The sequence below is a fragment of the Rhamphochromis longiceps genome, linkage group LG4 (genome assembly GCF_057381845.1).
Source record: "Rhamphochromis longiceps isolate RC_006_pf linkage group LG4, R_longiceps_female_GT1.1, whole genome shotgun sequence".
In the NCBI taxonomy this organism is placed as follows: domain Eukaryota; kingdom Metazoa; phylum Chordata; class Actinopteri; order Cichliformes; family Cichlidae; genus Rhamphochromis; species Rhamphochromis longiceps.
The window spans coordinates 732,731-754,349 of record NC_140560.1 but is presented as its reverse complement, the minus strand read 5'-3'; the positions used below and the strand labels follow the sequence as shown (position 1 = coordinate 754,349).

General features: G+C 44.5%; 1 protein-coding gene across 3 annotated transcripts in view; it reads left to right on the top strand.

Moving 5' to 3' along the window:
• ap2a1 (adaptor related protein complex 2 subunit alpha 1) overlaps positions 1-21,619 on the top strand; it is a 40,439-nt gene that overhangs the window by 11,733 nt on the left and 7,087 nt on the right. The window contains exons 3-16 of one of the 3 annotated variants that reach the window (XM_085402791.1): positions 135-328; positions 427-556; positions 2,344-2,445; positions 5,316-5,575; positions 9,591-9,759; positions 9,878-10,015; positions 10,164-10,346; positions 10,811-10,908; positions 10,988-11,219; positions 11,308-11,496; positions 11,582-11,736; positions 13,952-14,014; positions 16,148-16,210; positions 18,795-18,877. In XM_085402791.1, coding sequence (XP_085258917.1) covers positions 135-328; positions 427-556; positions 2,344-2,445; positions 5,316-5,575; positions 9,591-9,759; positions 9,878-10,015; positions 10,164-10,346; positions 10,811-10,908; positions 10,988-11,219; positions 11,308-11,496; positions 11,582-11,736; positions 13,952-14,014; positions 16,148-16,210; positions 18,795-18,877 — 2,059 coding nt within the window. The remainder of the gene's footprint in view (positions 1-134; positions 329-426; positions 557-2,343; positions 2,446-5,315; positions 5,576-9,590; positions 9,760-9,877; positions 10,016-10,163; positions 10,347-10,810; positions 10,909-10,987; positions 11,220-11,307; positions 11,497-11,581; positions 11,737-13,951; positions 14,015-16,147; positions 16,211-18,794; positions 18,878-21,619) is intronic. The other 2 variants (XM_085402790.1, XM_085402792.1) reach the window with 2 other exon arrangements.

Genomic DNA, 21,619 nt, shown 5'->3' with positions numbered 1-21,619 from the left:
ATAACACAACGTGGGTGACACAGCAGCTGGTGTAAACTGCTTAGTCCACAAAATCGTGACACATGCAGAGCACACGCTGTGGGACGCTGTGTTTGAAAGCCACTCACTGTTACTGTCGATGTGGATTTGTCCAGGGCTACCTGTTCATCTCAGTGCTGGTGAATAGCAATAGTGAGCTAATCCGTCTGATCAACAACGCCATCAAGAACGACCTGTCCAGCCGCAACCCCACCTTCATGTGCCTGGCGCTTCACTGTATTGCGAACGTGGGAAGCCGTGAGATGGCCGAAGCCTTTGCCAGTGAGATCCCTCGGATACTGGTTGCAGGGTAAGTGTTTTTGATGCTTCACTGTTGTTGGGTTGTTTTTGTACTTATTTTAGATTAACTCCTGTTAACTGTGATACTGTGAATGTGATGCAACGCAGTGATACGATGGACAGTGTGAAACAGTCAGCGGCCCTTTGTCTGCTGCGGCTCTATAAGACTTCTCCCGACTTGGTGCTGATGGGTGAATGGACGTCCCGTGTAGTGCACTTACTCAACGACCAACACATGGTAAGAGCACAGAGGTCATTCAGCAGCAGGACCCTTCATGCTGTGGAGGACTTAGCATCGCGTGGGCCGCTTGTTCTGCTCAGTGTTCCTTCCTGTCGACAGTGACTTATGGTAAATGGCCTGTATTTATATAGCGCTTTACTAGTCCCTAAGGACCCCAAAGCACTTTACATATCCAGTCATCCACCCATTCACACACACATTCACACACTGGTGATGGCAGCTACATTGTAGCCACAGCCACCCTGGGGCGCACTGACAGAGGCGAGGCTGCCGGACACTGGCGCCACCGGGCCCTCTGACCACCACCAGTAGGCAACGGGTGAAGTGTCTTGCCCAAGGACACAACGACCGAGACTGTCCGAGCCGGGGCTCGAACCAGCAACCTTCCGATTACAAGGCAAACTCCCAACTCTTGAGCCACGATCGCCACTTATCATTAGAGCATTAGAACTCAGTAAATACTCTAAGAAGGATAATATCCTAGGTCATGTAAATCCTAACCTTTCAGCCCAGCTGAGCACCTGTGGACGTGTCATTGGTTCATTTCAGTTTTATTTACATTATGCTAAATCACAAAAACAGCACTTTATATTGTGAGTCCCTACAGTGATGTAGAGAAACCCCTCCAACGATCAGCCAGAGATGAATACGAACTAACCAATCCGAGCATGGAGTGGTTCCCAGAGCTTAAAGGCTTTCAAACATGTTGAGCGCCATCTTGTGCCAGTGCTGAGCGTGACTTCATCGGGTTGGCTGGTTGATGGTAACATACACTTAGATTTGTTTATGTTAGCTAACTAGTGACAGAACCATAACTCGGTGGGATATAAGGAAACCAAAATCAGTCTAAGCGATCCCTTTTATAGTAACCCAAGCACAGCCAAACAGCTGCTGGTGTTTGGGGAGGTCTTACTCCATCACCCCATCACACACACAAACCTACTTTCCCTGCAGACGTGCTGATGGCATTCGCTAAGAATCATAGTTCTGTTTGTGGTGTGATGTTCTTGGAAAAAGAAAGATTGTTCTGTTCATGAGATAGAGCTGATCGCAGCAGCCGATTGTGCCGCTCGTACATCTGGCCACACCAGGAAAAATCTGTTCCTGACTCCATCCTGTCACCTGACCAGGCTCTCCTCCACACTCTTCTCATTCATAAAGAGCTTCACTAAAACGAACATCACAGCTGTTTCAGTGCCGCTAGCCAAACAACACAAAAAGGCTCCTTAAGGAACCGAGTGGACGGTACATCCTTGTACATCCCCTGTAGTTTTCCTTCTGGCCAGTTTATTCCCCTCACCCGACCGACAGGGTGGATGTCTGTCCCTGCCTGATCCTGGCTCTGCCGGAGGGTTCTGTCTGTCAAAAGGGAGTTTGTCCTTCCCACTATCGCCAAGTGCCTTTTCACAGGGCGATCGTTGGGTTTCCTTCTGATATTGTAGCTTTTTTATCTTCTGATATGAACTCTGTTGAGGCAGCTGTTGTTCAGACTTGGTACAATATAAATTGAACTGGGTTAGTGACTCAGCATAAGTCTGTATAGGCGCCAAAGCAGCGGTGGTATTTGTTTTTACCGGAACGTTTTAACTGTAGAATAATGAGAACAATGACTGAATGAACCCTGTAACACTTCAGAGTCCTGCACTTTGTTTTCACATGATTAAATTTTCTGCCTGCATTTGTCTGTTTTTCAATGAGCCACTGAAACATGTTGTGATGTACCAGTTGTCTCCGCTGTGATGAATCGGTGCGGTTACTCATTTTCTCTTTGTGGGTGGGGTTAGGGTGTAGTGACAGCAGCCATCTCCCTCATCACCTGCCTGAGCCAGAAGAATCCAGACGAGTTTAAGACGTGCGTTTCCCTCGCCGTCTCCCGCCTCAGCAGGGTGAGTGTCAGAAACAATTGTATGTAAAATGTTCATGTTTGTAACTCTCACTGTTGATGCTGCTCATTAGTCTCGGTGTTAGCTCAGGATTCCCAGATGTACCGAGTCAGTCACGTGTTGAAGCTGAACCTGCAGGGTTGGACCCGCTGACTGGCCGTTACATTTAAGCCGCTTCTTCTTTCTACTCGCAAAGAAACAAGGCAGCCTCCCAGATAAATACACAGACAGACTATGGCCTGCTGCACAGTAAATCCACATGGATATCTGGGATATTTAATACACAGCGTTTGGTGAATAAGAGGGGTGAAAAACACACACTGGTTTTTTATCCTTCATTTATTCCTGTTTGTTGTTCAAATATGCCGTGTACACTTCTCCATCAGTAGTAGCAGAAAGGCACCCTCCACCTGCAGAGCTGAATGAACCAGCAGCTTCTCGATGGTGTTGCACAGCAGATCCAAATCAACAGTGCTGCATTCATAAATCAGTTAGGAGAAGATCCCAACTCGTGGTTAGTTTGTCACGAGTTAACACAGAGAGGCAGACAACCACTCACACCGCACATTCGCACCAATTTACAATCACCACTTAACCCAGAGCTTCCCAAAGTGTGGGGCGCGCCCCCTAGGGGGGGCCCAGAGCCATTGCAGGGGTGGGTGCGGTATGAAAAGGGAAAAAACCCAAAAACGCTTGGACACTGCTAGCACGGGGCGCCCACACAAACACAAAGCAGGAGATGAAGCATTGCTGAATATGTTTCCAAACCAACTTCCTTCCAAGCCAAAGACTAGAAAATATGGTGAAGCAAATCTGCCCTTTGGCTTCACCTGCACAGGTGCCGAGGTAGGTCTCCCTGCAGGATTGGTCTTTCCTTCGTCGGGAGCAGCGCTGGGCTGTTTAAATCAAGTTACAGCGGGATACAAATAACATCAGGCTGATCCTGCCACAGTTTGTTCCCCGGTTCAAATCACAGACAAACAGGATCCCACAGCTGTTTGTTTTTAAACCTATTTTGCACAGAGAGGCATTTTTTTGAAAAATGTATTGATGCAATGTTGAATATTATTACACAGGAAAAAAAACAACTACATGTAAAATAATGACACCGTGACGCCTCTGCCTTTGTAATGGAGGGACAGTAACTGCGTGTAAATCTGCAGACAGTCAGATTAACAGTATTTCGTCTCTATCTGTCATTCTGCAGTTCATCTCATGTAAACAATAACGTGGCCACAGCGTGACGTGAAAAAGGCACATAGCTTTGACGTTGCGTGACGAACTCTGTATTCCTTGTTCACACGTAAACGCAAAAAAAGGAGTTTTAAAAAATCTCAGTTTTTGGTGATTCGAAATAGGGCTGGGCGATATGACCCAAAATTCATATCTCGATATTTTTTAGCTGGATGGAGATATAAGATATATATCTCGATATATTTTTTTTAAGCCATAAAGTAAGAACAAAAAGAGAGTTCTTAGTCAAAGCTGTGTCCCAGATGTCACACAGGCACTTTTATTAACATACAGCACAGATGTACATGAAAAATTACTCAAAATTAAATTATGAGCATTCATTAAATAATCATGCTCCATAAATAAAAGAAAACAATGTTGTTTTTGTGCTAAACAAAGAGCTCACAATTGTGCAGTCAAAATGTAAACTAAAAGACGCTGAGCGTAATAACAAAGACAGACAGATTTCACAGCAGCTCTATTTCCAAGTTTTACTGTGTGACTGATAGCCTGGAGTTTGAAATCCACTTCATAATCACGTCTCTTACAGGTGCCATTTATGGTCCTTATACACACACAGTACGGTAATATTACGTTGAAGCACAGTACGTATCACTCCGCGAAGCTCTTCGGTAGCCGTAATGCGCCGACAATCTATCAAGCGGTGCAGCTCCGTAGCTTACCAAAGTCGTACTCAAACATTTGTGACAGATTGCTGAGCGCCGTGTTCCACATAAAATCGGTTCGCGGCCATCAAGCACAACCAGAATTCATACATAAGGCGCGCTGTCAACTTTTGAGAGAATGAAAGGATTTTAGGGTTAGCGCTGTTAGCTCGTTAGCATGTTTAGCTCGTTAGCACGTTGACGCCGTCCAGCCCCACGCATGGGGCGATGCGCAGTAACTCGTTAACGGAGATTTGCCGTGTCCGTCTTGTCGCTGCCTGCACGTGAAGCGATGGGGTAGGAGGGGGAGTTGTCTTCAGTGAAGGCGAGGCGGAGTAACGTTGCGTAGAGACAAAAGTGGACGAAAGAGAGGCAAACTTGCGGCTCCACAACTATAATTATAACGTAACATAGACTATATCGATATAAAGGATATTGTCACATCTTATATCTCGTATAAAAAAATATCGATATGTTTTAAAAACTCGATATATCGCCCAGCTCTAATTCGAAACACCGTTTACGTAGACGAAACAGCTGCGTGTTCAAAAACACCCGTGTAGGTGCGGACGCAGCGTAAAAGAGTTAGTAGTTTATTTTATTACTACCTGTAATTTATTGCAGTTTACTTGTATTTGCTTATGTGTTTACTAAATGTTTGAGGTGTGAAATAAACCGCAACGGGGCAAAATATGGGCGTGTGTGGTTGGAGGATGTGTTTGTGCGGGGGGGGGGGGGGGGGGGGGGGGTTCTTGTAAAACAAAGGGGGCCTAGGAAAAAAAGTTTGGGAACCACTGACGGTGTTTGGACTGTGGGGGGAGCCACACTCCACACAGAAAGGCCAGCCAGTGGGTTCGACCGGGAAGGTTCTGCTGTTACAGGGCCCAAGGTTTTACTGCACGGTTGAGAGCAGGCTTCCACACAGATGCTCTGCAGACGGTTTCATCTCAATGATAAATACTGTTTGTTCTCCAGATCGTTTCGTCAGCCTCCACCGATCTGCAGGATTACACCTACTATTTTGTGCCGGCACCCTGGCTTTCCTGCAAGCTGTTGCGCTTGCTGCAGTGTTACCCTCCACCAGAAGATGGTGCTGTCAAGGGCCGTCTGGTAGAGTGTCTGGAGACCATTCTTAATAAGGCCCAGGAGCCACCAAAGTCAAAGAAGGTGCAGCACTCAAATGCTAAAAATGCCATCCTGTTTGAGGCTATTTCACTTATCATCCACTATGACAGGTGAGTACTGTCTGTAGCATCCTCACTGACTTATTATTGAAATGAACTGTTATCACTCGAGTTTAAAGAATGCACGCTAACTCGCGCCACACATTTAATCTAAGTGCAGTCGGCTGCCAGCCTGTGCTGCTCATGCTGTAATGACACTGTAAATAAGTGTGTAATTACTGATGTGTGTGCATGCAGTCTACCTGTGTATGTTTGTAACACATTCTGGTGTAAGTGACTCCAGTTCTGACAGGTGAGCCAGCAAAGCTCGTCATCGATAACAGTTTCCTGTGGCACCATCAGTGTTGCTTGTTAAACACCCAGCAGAGAAGATGAGCTGTAACACTAATGTGACACTAATGTGACTTTAATGTAGCACTAATGTAACTCTAATGTAACTCTAATGTAGCACTAATGTAGCACTAATGTGACACTATTTTAACTCTAATGTAGCACTAATGTAGCACTAATGTGACACTATTTTAACTCTAATGTAGCACTAATGTAGCACTAATGTAGCACTAATGTGACACTAATGTGACACTATTTTAACTCTAATGTAGCACTAATGTGACACTATTTTAACTCTAATGTAGCACTAATGTGACACTATTTTAACTCTAATGTAGCACTAATGTGACACTAATGTGACACTATTTTAACTCTAATGTAGCACTAATGTAACTCTAATGTAGCACTAATGTAACACTAATGTAGCACTATTTTAACTCTAATGTAGCACTAATGTAACTCTAATGTAACTCTAATGTGACACTAATGTGACACTATTTTAACTCTAATGTAGCACTAATGTAACTCTAATGTAGCACTAATGTAACACTAATGTAGCACTATTTTAACTCTAATGTAGCACTAATGTAGCACTAATGTGACACTAATGTGACACTATTTTAACTCTAATGTAGCACTAATGTAACTCTAATGTAGCACTAATGTAACACTAATGTAGCACTATTTTAACTCTAATGTAGCACTAATGTAGCACTAATGTGACACTAATGTGACACTATTTTAACTCTAATGTAGCACTAATGTAACTCTAATGTAGCACTAATGTAACACTAATGTAGCACTATTTTAACTCTAATGTAGCACTAATGTAACTCTAATGTAACTCTAATGTGACACTATTTTAACTCTAATGTAGCACTAATGTAACTCTAATGTAGCACTAATGTAACACTAATGTAGCACTATTTTAACTCTAATGTAGCACTAATGTAGCACTAATGTGACACTAATGTGACACTATTTTAACTCTAATGTAGCACTAATGTAACTCTAATGTAGCACTAATGTAGCACTATTTTAACTCTAATGTAGCACTAATGTAGCACTAATGTGACACTAATGTGACACTATTTTAACTCTAATGTAGCACTAATGTAACTCTAATGTAGCACTAATGTAACACTAATGTAGCACTATTTTAACTCTAATGTAGCACTAATGTAACACTAATGTGACACTAATGTAACACTAATGTAGCACTATTTTAACTCTAATGTAGCACTAATGTAACTCTAATGTAACTCTAATGTGACACTATTTTAACTCTAATGTAGCACTAATGTAACTCTAATGTAGCACTAATGTAACACTAATGTAGCACTATTTTAACTCTAATGTAGCACTAATGTAGCACTAATGTGACACTAATGTGACACTATTTTAACTCTAATGTAGCACTAATGTAACTCTAATGTAGCACTAATGTAACACTAATGTAGCACTATTTTAACTCTAATGTAGCACTAATGTGACACTAATGTAACTCTAATGTAGCACTAATGTGACTCTAATGTGACTCTAATGTAACTCTAATGTGACACTATTTTAACTCTAATGTAGCACTAATGTAGCACTAATGTGACTCTAATGTAACTCTAATGTAACTCTAATGTGACACTAATGTGACACTATTTTAACTCTAATGTAGCACTAATGTTACACCCCGGCCTAGGCAACCGGCGTGCAACTCAGGAAAAATAGAAATAAGGGAAAAAGGGCCCCCAAGCTCACTGCTCTTAAAGAGGGCGAACTCATAAAAAAAGACTAATACGGGCTTCCACAAAAATAATCCCAAAACGAAAGTATCGACAACTATTTTCTTTAAAGCAAAATACGATATTTATTTACATCACAACACACACCTAAACGCAGATCATCTCCTCAGCACATTCACAGCCTGTAACAACTGCAAACCCTCTAAATTTGACCAGCATGGATACATCCTGAAATTGTTCTGTGCATCTCTCACTGACTCACTCTCACTCACACTTTGGGCCCTGTGAGTCTGAGGTACAGTTATTATTTATGTATTGTTCATTAAGGGGAGTACTTTTACTAATACATCTAATAGTGATATTTTTAGTAAGAATTATAGTACGACTACTTTATGAATACAAAGAGAATCCATACCACTAAAGAACATGATAAAGGTAATATATACACAACCCACAAAGCCAGTGAAGAAATGGCATACTAGTCCTTTTTCACATGTTACATGGTAATGTGTTTGGCCCTCGTGTGCTGACATGCATGCCTAACAACGATGGGGCATGCTCCTAATGAGACAACAGGTGGTGTCCGGGGGATCTCCTCCCAGGTGGGTGTGCACAGGGTCTGCTAGAACAGGGGTGTGAGATGTATGCCCGGGGGTCCGACTCAGCCCACAGACTCCAGCCCAGACTGCTGGACTGCTCTGGGCAGACATGTGAGACTTTAAAATGTGTTTTTCTTAACACCAAAGTAATTCATTAATAGATAAACAATTAAATGACAGTTTCCACAGCGTACTATAGAAAAGCCCAGAATGTTTCATTTCTCATCCAAGCAGCTTCTTCACTTCAGAAAACATTGAATGGACAATGTTAATCTGATTTCTTCTCATTTAAACCCTGCTGACAGATTTCTTACATTTACTACTACTAAAGATGGCACACTGTTAGAACTGCCCTTCTTCCTCTTATCGTAAGACAGAAATATGTAGATGAACCTCTGTACAGTCATGGTCTGGTCCTCTGTATGTGTGAAGCAGGTTTAAAGCCCCACGTTCTGATTAAGTCTTTCTTTATGGTATATTCATAGAGGTTTTATATTATTCTGCGCAGTTATTTAACAACGTTACATACGTAGAAGTTAAAGATGATGCCTGTGCTGAGTGAAAATCATCAGTTCTCTATAGTCTACAGCAGCGGTCTTTAATGCACCACAGACCGGCCTTTAAGGCGGACAAAATAAATACGACCAAGATAAAAACTGTGGTATTTTGAAAATATCATAATAAACAAATTAACTGAGTAATTGTGTAACTTTATTGGTAAAGGGTAAATGAACTGGTTCTTATATAGCGCTTTTCTACTCATCTGAGCGCTCAAAGCTTCACACAACCTGTGCATTCACCCATTCACACAATCGCATCTTTCTAAGTGCTTCATAGCTAACATTCACACACATTCACACTCCGATGGATGCATCGGAGAGCAATTTGGGGTTAGTATCTTGCCCAGGGATATTTGGCATGCAGACTGGGGGAAGCCAGGAATCGAACCACCAACCTTCCGATCAGTGGATGACCTGCTCTACCGCCTGAGCTAGCAGCGTGCTCCTCAAATGCTTCAACAACACTGAGAGTAACGTCCTCCTCTCTGCCCCTTAATGCTCTCTGGTCGCTATGGTAACACGTAAATACTTCTTTCAAAATAAGACGCACAACTACAACACGGGAAAGACCCAGGGGAACCGAGTTAACGATAAAAACCCTGAAAACCATGAATTTCACAGCGGAGCCTCAGCTCTCGCGGCCCGGTACCAAACGACTCACGGACCGGGCCCTGACCCGGGGGTTGGGCACCGCTGGTCTATAGTACCTTAGAAGCAGCAGCGTGGTGGTCGAGTCGTCACCTTAAAACCAAAACGGACACAAACCATGACTCTGTGCTAACTGGCTGCTCAGAACTGTACCAGGCTGTCAGTGAAGGGAGTTTTTCTGTCTCCTACTCAGCGAGCCAAACCTCCTGGTACGAGCCTGCAACCAGCTGGGTCAGTTCTTGCAGCACAGAGAGACGAACCTGCGCTACCTGGCTTTGGAGAGCATGTGTACGCTGGCCAGCTCTGAGTTTTCCCACGAAGCGGTCAAGACGCACATCGAGACCGTTATCAATGCCCTGAAGGTGACGCCTCACATTTAAGAATGAATGCTTACCTTCACAAAGACACACACCATCACTGGTGTAGCGGACTGTTGGCGCTCAGTGTTCCTCTTCTTATTGTTTGTCCGTGCTTCTGCAGACTGAGAGGGACGTGAGTGTGCGACAGCGAGCGGCCGATCTGTTGTATGCCATGTGTGATCGCAGCAACGCCAAACAGATCGTAGCGGAGATGCTCAGCTACTTGGAAACGGCAGATTACTCCATCAGAGAGGAAATGGTAGGTGTGAGTCACTGTGCAAGCAAATGCTGTTTATGCCAGGCCTGGGGTAACACTTAGCACCATTACAGAAAACACGTGAGTGGTGAGTCCTGATCCACTCTGTCAGCTTTGAACAGATGAACCAGTTTTGACTTTGCTGTTTCAGGTGCTGAAAGTGGCCATACTGGCAGAGAAATATGCCGTGGACTACTCCTGGTATGTAGACACTATCCTCAACCTCATTCGCATTGCTGGGGACTACGTCAGCGAGGAGGTGTGGTACCGCGTCATTCAGATTGTCATCAACCGAGACGATGTGCAAGGCTACGCTGCCAAAACGGTCTTTGAGGTACTGCTTCATGAACCCTCGAAATGTTGTGGAGGTGAATAGAGAGAGCTTGTAGTTGGAAGATGGTTCGGAAGTGTTTTATTGGGACGGCTCTTCTGCAGCCCGATGTTTCACTAAGAAGAGTTTTTCCTTCTTTACATTCAAACTTTGTTTTTGGACATTAGTCTCACACTCTGGTTTGGCTCTTCAGACTTTCATATATGAATAATATAGCTGCTCAGGAGCACACACACCACGGTTTGAGTGTGTTTACCTTTGGTTAATTGATTCATATATGTGATAGCAGTGTTTTTATCTTGTCTGCAACAGCAGTGGTTGTCCTCAAGCGTCTGAATGTCAACAGTAAGAACTGAAGGAGATGTGAGCAAAAGCAAACGTGGCCTAAAGTCGAAAAATACTTTAATCCTAAAGAAGGTTGTTTCAGTGATCCGTTTCAGGAAAACCACTAAACCTTTGTGTTCCAGGCTTTGCAAGCCCCTGCCTGTCATGAGAACATGGTGAAAGTAGGAGGCTACATTCTTGGAGAGTTTGGGAACCTGATTGCTGGTGACCCACGCTCCAGGTAAGGTGGTTTTAATCTGATAAGGTAACAAGTCGACAGTCGAAATGCTGGGTAATAAGCCCGTCTCCCTGTCATCTAGCCCCCTGGTCCAGTTCAACCTTCTTCATTCCAAGTTCCACCTGTGCTCGGTGCCCACTCGTGCACTGCTGCTGTCGGCCTACATCAAGTTTATCAACCTGTTCCCAGAGACCAAGGCCACCATCCAAGAGGTGCTGCGCTGTGACAGCCAGATCCGCAACTCTGATGTGGAACTGCAACAGCGTGCTGTCGAGTATCTCAAGCTTTCTTCGATTGCGAGCACCGATGTCTTGGTTAGTTCTCACCAATGATAAAACGACATTATGTTAATGGTCAGGGCTGCTTGGCTAAGGTAACCCACAACATGCGTTTCCCCTTCAGGCCACCGTCTTAGAGGAGATGCCTCCCTTTCCAGAGAGGGAGTCTTCCATTCTGGCCAAGCTGAAGAAGAAGAAGGGCCCAGGAGCCGTCTCTGTGACAGAGCTGGATGATAGCAAACGAGAGGCTGGGGAGTTGAATGGAGGGGCCGACCGGGGCCCAGACACAGCAGCCATGGCTGCATCTAATGCTGTAAGCACGCTTTCTCTAGTCTTTGTTTGCAAAACTCTCAGCTTTTCTTATGTTTTCCATTTAATACAACTTTCCTGGTTTCCAGTCCACCCCGTCACCATCAGCAGACCTGCTGGGAATTCGCTCTGCTGCTCCCGTCGGTGCTGCTCAGACCAATGCTGGCAGCCTACTCGTGGACGTGTTCTCTGATTCAGGGCCTGCTGCACCTTCTGCTGCTGTGAATGACGACGGCTTCCTGAGGTGAAAGTTCATGTCTTGATGAACTCTTGAACTAAGCTTTTAGTCAAGTCCAGTATGGGTGGCTGTACAGAAGCTGTGAGCCTGCAGAGCTGTGTGAAAAGGAAATGAAACTAAAACCAGCTGCTCAAAGTCAGCACCCTGTGAACTAAGAATAATCATCAGCTTTGGTCGTTAGGACTAACATTACAAACACTCGTGTGTGGTGATTGTGGGACATCACAGTAACAGCTCAAAGTAACATCTGTTTTCATACAATTTCATTTGTGTGCAGTGGTGAACCAGCCATAAGATAGAAACAGCTTAGACTGCACCGATCAGACAAAGGTGCACGTTTGCATCGTAGTGCAGGGCCGAGCGTGGAACAAAGTTAGCTTCAGCTAGAAAGCAGGTTTGTTCTGTGCACGAATGTACCTGGAGGTTAAAAATGACTGAAGTGCAGCAGAGCTAAAAGGAACAACACTGTAAGACTGACTCATACTGGACTGTCTCAAACATCACTGGCAAACTTTGCTGTTTCTTTACTGTGTGGTGAATGTAAGATGGTTGTGGAGCTGTGTTTGTGCTTTTCAACTACGATGCAGGTAGTTACAGTCTGTTCATGTTGTCACCGGTCACTCTGTCTTACTTTGCTCTCTTTGTCTTATATGGACCTGCCAACCTGAAGACATTTGTAGTTGGATGTTGTATCTGATGCTGCGGTCCAACGTCTCTTTGTTGATGACTGGTTTTTCTTTGAGAGCCGCTGTTGATGTTAATGATTGGTATAGCATGAGATAAAAGCACAGGCGTTTCCTCAAAGAGTAAATATGTACTGCTTCAGGTTTGGCTCTCAAAGAAAAGTTCGTTCTTTGACTGCTCAGGCCATAACATGTATTGTGCTGTGAAATACTATGATTACTTGTTGTGTTCCTAACTGTTAAAAGCACCGCACTGTCAGCAGGTATATTGGTATCATAAGGCTGAACTGTAGTGTGTGACGTAGGCAGTGGGTTTTTATTTTGAATGTATAGCAAGAAAACTGTAGGAGATAAAAGAAAGTCAAACCCTTAACAAATGCAAAGCCCTGAAAGATGCATCTGGACCTTTAGCTGGTCCACGTTGGCGAAGTCTTGTCAGAAACTGTTTCAGTGAAAGGGTGGCTGGACCTTTAGGGTTCACAAAGAAGTCGTCCCACTCAATTATTAGCAGTGTATACTCAGCCACCTACAACGCTTCCAAGCACCTCACCACCATCCCAGCTCCCATGGTGAGGAACACGCCCCACTACATCAAAAACTCTGACTTCACCAATAAGGTCCACAAACTGGGGCTCCATCAAATCAAAGAAGACGGACAAGAAACGAGGTCTGACATTAACGAGGGAGAAACGGAAGGACAACGGAAGGACATTGTCATGTAGGTTTAGCAGAGAAAGTCAGGAGGCATCCTGGTGCACTTCAAACTCAGCCACACCCTCAGACAACAAACACACCTCCCAAACACTAGCTACGCAACATGGGGTACGCAGTGCAGCACACGAGGAGTGCCACAAACACATGGCACAACATAGAAGAGCCACCTGGATAGCACAAGGCTCGACTACATCGGCATCTAAAGGTCAAAGGTCACTCTTCCAAGGGTGCCAGGGTTCACATTCTGAGAAGGCAGATGGTTTGAAAGAGGCCATGCATGTCCACTGTGAACGACCATCTTTGAACAGAGGGCGGGGCTTACGACACCAGCCGTCTGCCGTCTATAATCCAGTTCTGAGATCCCTTCCAACCCCCACTCACTGTTGCAGTCACGTGATCTCAACAGGGCACATGATGGTGTGAGCCAGGCTCTCATAATTGTTTCACCTGCAACCTCTGGTGATGATAAGCCACGCCTTCATGCTTTGGCTCATGTAAATGGAGCACATGATCCGTAGTGGGTCAGCCCACTATCTTTAAGAAAAAGCTTTAAGAAACGTAAGAAGTCGAGTCACAGTTGGATCGCAGCGTTTCTGATCTGTGGCAAACGGAGACGATGGACTCGGTATGAGCTTCAAGGTTGGCAGGTCTGCTTTTTTTAATCTTGCTATGTATGTGACTGTCTTTCGTCTTTTTCTCTTTCCCTTCTCTCCATTCCCCTGTGTTTGTGTGTGTGTGTGTGTCTGTTTGTGCGGTTACACATCTGTGTGTTTTGATACGGATGCGTGTCTTCTCCTGTCCTTCACCATGATTGACACTGACAGAGATCTGGAACAGCCCACTGAGACCTCCGATTCCCTATTGGTGGAGGGTTCTGGTGACTCGGAGTAAGGGACCAGTAGTAACCTACAAAATTAGAACTGGCTAAAAAGATGCAACTCGGGCTTTTGTTTTTTTCATTGAAAATGTCTTTAACATGTATGTTACTGAGGAGGTGACTTGTTGCACGTAAGTGAAGTAGCTTAGTCAAACTTGCTGTTTTGAGTGCAAACTTTTCTGCTGTCAGCCACATGGTTTGTAGCAGCAGCAGCAGGGAGCACGTTACAGGGAACGTGCTCTGTAAACCGTCTGCACTGCTTCATACAGGGCACGTACACAGTGCCAAAGGCCGCATTCAATTTGGTAGTTGCTCGTCTAAAATTGTGGGTGATCGATATAACACTGTCCACACAGGAGTAGTGAGAGCAGCAGATCCACAGCTCTGTAGTCAGTACAACACACTGCCCTCTTTTCTGGGCTTTCCTTCTGTGATAAACCACACAGCAAAAACACTCGTTCAGTCAGTCTGTCCTGATAAAGTGCTTCTTGCTGGTGTCTGGCTGCTGCCCATCCCATCAAGCTTCTGGTCTCACTCTGAGCTGTGGTCCTGAATTATTGCTCTGCTTCTCCTGTCAGGTGCATCACAGTAATATAACAATGCTACAGATTAATCTATAAAAGATGATTTTGTTATTACATTTACTATTAATATTATTTTCAACCTGTAGGTTTGTGAAGCCCTGGGTATCTCACGGCCCTTTTCCGTACTCAGCTCACCTCGACTTGGTCTTTAGGCTTTTCCATTAGGTGGTACCAGGGACTTTGTTTTAGTACCTACAGCCCTTTTTCATTACTACCTACTGGAATCGACTCGGCACGGTTTGCAGGGTTTTCCATTAGGTCACAGTACCTGGTAGCAGGTACTTTTTGGTACCTGCTTGGCGTTGCTTTCACAAAAATCAGAACGGCTACAGAAAACGACGGCGTGTTCCCCGAGTGTGACGAAAAGCTACAGACCCAGCAGCAGGTATGCATTCGCTTCGACGTCCACCTTTGTTGCATATTAATTGTGCTGTGGGACGCGCACACACGTTACTATGACGACAAGCACGCAGACAAGGTACTACTGGGTTGTAATGGAAAACCAGTCGAGTCGTGTTGATCCAACTGGCCACTAAGTGGCGTCGCACAATGAGTCATAAGAGAGAGCGACTCCTTTATGAAAAACAAAACATCCATGTTTTAACCCAACAATGACACAAAACGTGGTCCCCGAGCCGCAAGGCCACACACCAACAGCAGGTACACCATCGCTTTGTGTTGTGTTTGTGTCGCACACAAACTCTGCACTTGGTACTCGATTGTAATGGAAAACGACTGCAGCCGAGTAGAGTTGCGTCGCGCCGAGCTCAGTAGGTACCAGTGGAAAAGGGCTATAAATATATTTGCCGTCAGTTTATTTGGATGGGTAAGAGCACCATCGTTCTTTCAGACACCCGTTTGTTTTTCAGTGGAGCAGAAGCTGATATCTTAGTCAAATGCATTGTGTCTCCATTGATCCACAGTGTCTCATATTTTGCTGTGGTTGATGCACCTTATTGGTAATAACCTTTAACCCCCCCAGAATGCTTGTGCACAGCAGCAGTCCTGACTGGTAGGAGAACATTAAACAGACTGTAGATGATCATTACAACTGTAAAAACATGGAAACACTGTCTAGCAACTGCGGGGCAAATATTGTGCGCACATTAAAACCATCATTAATGGCATCACATTTTATGTGCACAATATGCATGTTTAGTGCTGATGTTCACCTAGTTTTCTTTAACGTTACTTGAAGCCCTGCTTATTTCTTTAGCGGTGGGCCCGTGTGTTAAGCAGTGAGTATAGAGCTATTCGATGCGGGCCTGTGTGAGTATTGTACCACAGATGCACATTCAGAGTGCATGGTGAACTCTGCACTGTGTGTATCATTCACCTGTGAAGTGCTTGTACTAACCAGCTCTGCATTTTACTTTATCTTTATCTTGTTGCCAATTTTCATCACACCGTTCCTGTTTACTGTGTTGAATGAGTTGCTCTCATTTCCCATTTCCACTCTTACCCATTCATTCCTTATTTGTCCTGTTGCCTATCTGCTTCCATCCCTGCTTTGTTCTTGGGCTGTCCCTGCATCCTTGCCCTGTCCTGTGGCCTCCCAGCTCTGCTCCTCCCTCTGAGGATCCTGCTCCTCCTCTGTCTGAGGCAGATGAACTTCTTAACAAGTAAGCTTCTTCTGTGTCTAAACATTTTCATGCTGTAGCTCGGCATAAAATTGTTTGATTCCTTGTCAAAAAGAGTCCGCACACTTAATTAAAATATCAGCTCTACATAGTTCTGCTGCTGTTTTTAAAAAGCATGTACATTAGAGGCCCTACTAAGTCTGATTCATACCACTTTCCAGTGTGGATTCTGTATATTTGAATACAGAGTTCTGATTACATCATTCATACAGTGCCACTTGTGTACTGATCCAGTTCCAATATTTAAAATAACGGTTTAATTTGATTCCCCTTCGTTTGTCAGGGTAACCTGTAAAAGATTATTTGGTTATTTCTGTCATTTTTGAACATTTTCAGCTGTGGCAGAACAGATATCAGACACTGACAGTTTGTAACTGTTTGGTTAGCACATATGTGGTTCCCGTTCAGGCGATTCACTTGGTACAGTGCATATAGTATGGGATATTCTTTAATGCCTGTAGTGACGTACGTGTGGCTCTGCCTGCACGTATATCACTTGTCGCCGGTTCTTAGGCTGTTCTCACTGAGGAGCAGAACCCCTCTGCCGAGCTGGGCTAGCTAGCTATTGTTAGTCATCTCTGCTGTCGTCTCACACACCTGGTGTGTACCAATACCAGAGATGTTCCTGGTGACTCATTTCTTAGTCGACTAAACGAGGGAAAAAAGTTCGACCGACTCGTGTAAAGCTAAGAACGCTCCAATATTGCACTGAATTTGAGAACCATTTAATGGATAATGTCAAAAACTGTCTTAACAAAGGCATTTGAAACATTAATCACATTCTTCAGTAACTGGTAACACCACTCAGCTGTGTGCAGGGGCAGCAGCTTAAGAAGGGTAGCTCAGACCTGCCTCTCTCCAGCCACGTCCTCGGGGTTAACCTGAATCGTTTTCCAGAGCAGCCCATAGATGTCATTTCTCCAGTGTGTACTGGGTCTACACTGGGGCGTCCTCGCGGTAGGACATCCCCGGCCAGGAGGTGACTGTTCGCCCCTGTCCTCAGAGGTGGGGTTTCTCTTTGGATGGCATGCCCCTTCTGCCTGGTGGATGTCTATGCTAGGAGACAGTTGACTGGGCCTGAAGCCTTAATCACAAGCTCCGGCACTCGACCCTAAAAAGATGCTTGTGGACTCCTGTCGCACGGCAGGACCCTCTCCTCTCCCAGTCTAAACCAAACTAAACTAAGCAGGTGATGCATTTCTTGCAGACACACTGGGTTCTGCTGGTTGCTCACCTGCTTCAGCTTGTGCCTCCTCTCCGTGGTTGCTGCGAACTGTTGCTACAGGTTACCGATTGCAGTTCTCGGCCAGCGTCAAACGTCTGAGCATGGAGTGCTGCATTTCATCGCCACCGCTCTCAGTTAAGCTGGGGTGCTGTCTGCATTTGTAAACGATGTTCTGATTGTTGGGCACGATGGCCTATGTGATCACTGTCGGGCCACGTTCACTGTTAAAGGTGAGCGTTTGAGGGCCCAGCATGTCGTAGGATGGGAGATTCAACAGTGGTCTCTTAGAGGCAGGGTGGGACATGTTCTTCTCCTGTGTTAAAGGGGTCTCACTCTGCTGCTGTAGTGCAGTGTTCATCTTTCTCCGACAGCCAGCCATGCTTCCTGGTGAGGGAATGGAGGGCACACCCTGTGGTAGCAGCCCAGATGTGGGATCTGCTTTCCCTCAGGGGAACATTCACTGTCTGATGTTGCTTGTGACTCCCGTTTGAAATCACTGGATCTATAAAGTTTCTTGGAGGAGTAGAGGTCTCATCAGCCGTAACACACCGGGCCATGATATCCCAACGTATATGTGCTGTACGTGTGTTCACTGAAGGAACCAAGTTAGATCTGATCCCATCTTATTCTATCTATGTGACTTGATGAATGTTGACATTAAAGCAGTGGCTAACAGATCACTGCACCCACAGAGGTGAGTCAATTACTTGCTAAATATCAAAATTAGGATACAGTACTGTGCAAAAGCCTTGAACCAACCCCAGCTCTTTATAGTGTTTGTTTGTTTTGGGTTTTTCCACTTGGTGTCTCTAAAGACCTGTGGAAGTTTGTCTGTGGACATTAGCAGCATTCCTTTCCACTCCTTGCATCTAACATTTTCACAGGAACATTTTGATTTTGCTTCTTTAACATTAACCTATGATTGATGTTGTGTACACATGACTTAGGTTTTATCTTGTTGCAGTATGTTGCCTATGAAAAATGCCAAAGACAGCAGTTTGACAGGCATAAAATAGGATTTCTACACCAACGAGTTACCAGTACTGGACTGAATATCAGTAGCAGCAGGAAGTTTGTGGTTCAAATCATCCTCAGTGTATACGGGGTTCTCAGGAGAGAGGTAGAAAAGAGAGCGTCTTCTTTAAACTAGTGGAGGCTCTAATGGTTTGGGGCTGCGTGTTGTTGCTGAGAAGTACCATCAGTAGATCTCTTTCCAATTTTAAATAAGAAAGAGGCTTTTGCACAATACTGTATAGCTGATTATCTAAGTAGGACCAGTTTTGTCAAATAGCTGCAGGGATGTTGTTCTTGTCATTTCACTGTTCGTCTTCTCCCTCCCAGGTTTGTGTGCAAAAACAACGGAGTTTTGTTTGAGAATCAGCTGCTGCAGATCGGCATCAAGTCAGAGTATCGTCAGAATCTGGGTGAGTATTACATTGGGGGTTTTCTGCTTACTTCTTATACCTTTTCCTACCAATACATGTCTGATTTAGCAAGTAATTCATTATGTTTGAATGGCTATATTGTGGTGTAGCTCTTACCCCTCAGCTGTAAAAAGCTGTGAGGTGTCATCACCCTGCTGGGGAGGCAGTGAGTTAGTGTGAGTCTCACTAATCTCAACCTCAAATTCAAAGGCAGAGATTTTCAAATGTATACCACAGGTGCCTCTGCTGCAGGAGGCTGCCAGTATTTTACAGTTTGAGATTATGAACTGCACAGACAAAGTACTGAGCCACACCTCTTCATTCATGAAGGGTTTTCAGTCTCAGTGCCACACTCACACAGACAACATGAGATCAATTCAGTCTGCCTTTACCAACATCTATGAAAGAATCCGCACTGAACTTGAATTACTGCTGCAGCGAGCTAGATTGTGAGTAGGAGTTTTCCCCTCCTAGATCTTGCACGATCAGGAGCCCCAGGATCTCATCCACAAAGTGGAAGACCAGGGTCACAGGGTGCAGAGCTGTATGGTAGGGGTGGGCGATATAAACGATATACGATAGAAACCATATAAATTTGGCCAACGATAGAGATTTTGACTATACCGCTCTACCGCGATAGCGCATGTTGATGATTTCATGAAGCTGCGCCTGTTTTGGTCGAAAGCATCGCAGCGGCTATTGTCACTACCCGATCTGTACCGGAAACCCGATCGGTACCCCGCATGCGCGAAAGGTTTCTACTTCCGGTCGTAGCGTTTTACGATAGTTATGGGTCAGAGTATCTGTTAAGATGTTAAGAATAACAAGTATCTCTTAAAATGTTTGCAATAATGAAGCATTTCAGTACAATGTAGACAAAAACGAAAAATAAAAAGAAAGTTACAGATCAGGACTCTCCGATCCTTACTGCGCATGTGTAAAGTCTGACCGTACAAATCGGGTCTACCCGATCCGTACCGCGCATGTGCAGATGTTTTCTTCTTCTTCTGTTCGTTTAATGGCAGTTTACTCCCCAGTGTACGAGGATACCGCCACCTGCTGACCGAGCGAATAAACCCTATTATAAACTGAATTATCGTCATTACAAACGTGTGTTAAATCTGATTTAGCGATAGTCGAGTGTGTTTATGCTCGTCTGTGAGGAGAGGATTGTTGGAATAGTGATGATGATGTGCGCTATCACTGTCAATTGTCAGTAAACACTTAATCTGGCTGATGAATCTACACGTGAGATATTACAAAGTCTGCATTATTAACTCTGTAATTAGGCGCCATTCTTCTTATTTTACGGCGCTGTTGCTCAATCGGGGGACGCTCTCTGTTGAGGAGAAAAGCATGAATTTCTTTGTATAGGGATTATCCATTGTTTAAATGTCCCGGGCAGTCGAAAAGGAGGCAGAGCTGTTGAGAAATGCTAGGAGCTAACTGGGCGCGTATCATTCAAATATATTGAATGTCGCAATGTTGGCAAAGAGAGGAAGTGACGTAACATTTGCGCATGCGGGGTACTGATCGGGTTTCCGGTACGGGTCGGGTAGTGACAGGCTACAACCATTATCATCTGCAAATGATGGCGGGCGACAGTCACAGCAAAGAGATGAAGCACTTCTGAAATATGGGGAAAGCCAAAAACTGCGTTTCCTTCACTTCCGTAACATTGATTCATTAATGTTGAATTCTCTGGCAGCTGCTCTGTTCCCATGTTGTTGCAGTATATTAATGACTAACCTCGTATTGTGGATGAATAATCTCAGTTGTTCTCCTGACTGGAGTTTGGCCCGTGTACAGCATCCTGCTATGCGATTGCATTTGTCCCTGACCACCAGAATCCCTCACGTTAACTTTTATCGAGTGGAAAAAAAGTTGGCTTCATCCTCCAGCTTCACTGTGCTAATGTTATGCTAACATAGCTGTGTCGCTAGCGATCACGTAGCACAACATTATATACCAGCTAGCCCAACGTCAGTAACCCTACAAACGTCACTGCTGTTTAGTTTTCTGTCTTCATTTATGTTGGAAGTGACAGCAGAGCTGTACGTTTGAATTAGTTTCAGAAATCTCAGTCAGAACATGATATGAAATGTTTAGGTGGAAACTAGCGAGCTAACTTCCGCTAAGTTCTAACTCCGTTAAATGTAGTAAATTCTGTTTTCATGGATGTAAAACTTAATTGTTACACCTGGTAAAGCAGCAACGCTGATGATTTTATTAAAGATGAAAGAATTCAGACAGTTTTTAGCTCTCAGTGTTCATTTGACTTTGGGACCTGAAGCAGACGGAGTTTAGGACCCAGATTACTCCATGAAGCTCCTCCCTACGGCAGCCGTAATGCTCTCACATCCATCAAGCAGTGCAGCTTATCAAAGCTGTACTAAAACATTTTTTAACAGATTTCTGCCCAAATTGGTTCGAGGTCAGTAAGCACAACCAGAAGTCATACATAAGGCACACTCTCGATTTAAGTGTGGAAAATACGTTATACAGAAGAAAAGAATATATCGTTACCGCACGTGCTTCAAACTATAACGTGATATGAATTTTAGGCCATATCGCCCAGCCCTAGTGTATGGTGCACAAAAGCTGCCAACCTGCTGCAGAAATCCAAACCTCTGGCATTAAGAAAGCACAAACATGGCATTGTTTGCTGAATGTCGCCAGAGAAGAAGGTGTTTGAGAGTCTGGAGGTGTGGGGTCTAAATGACCAGGGGCACCGTCATGAAG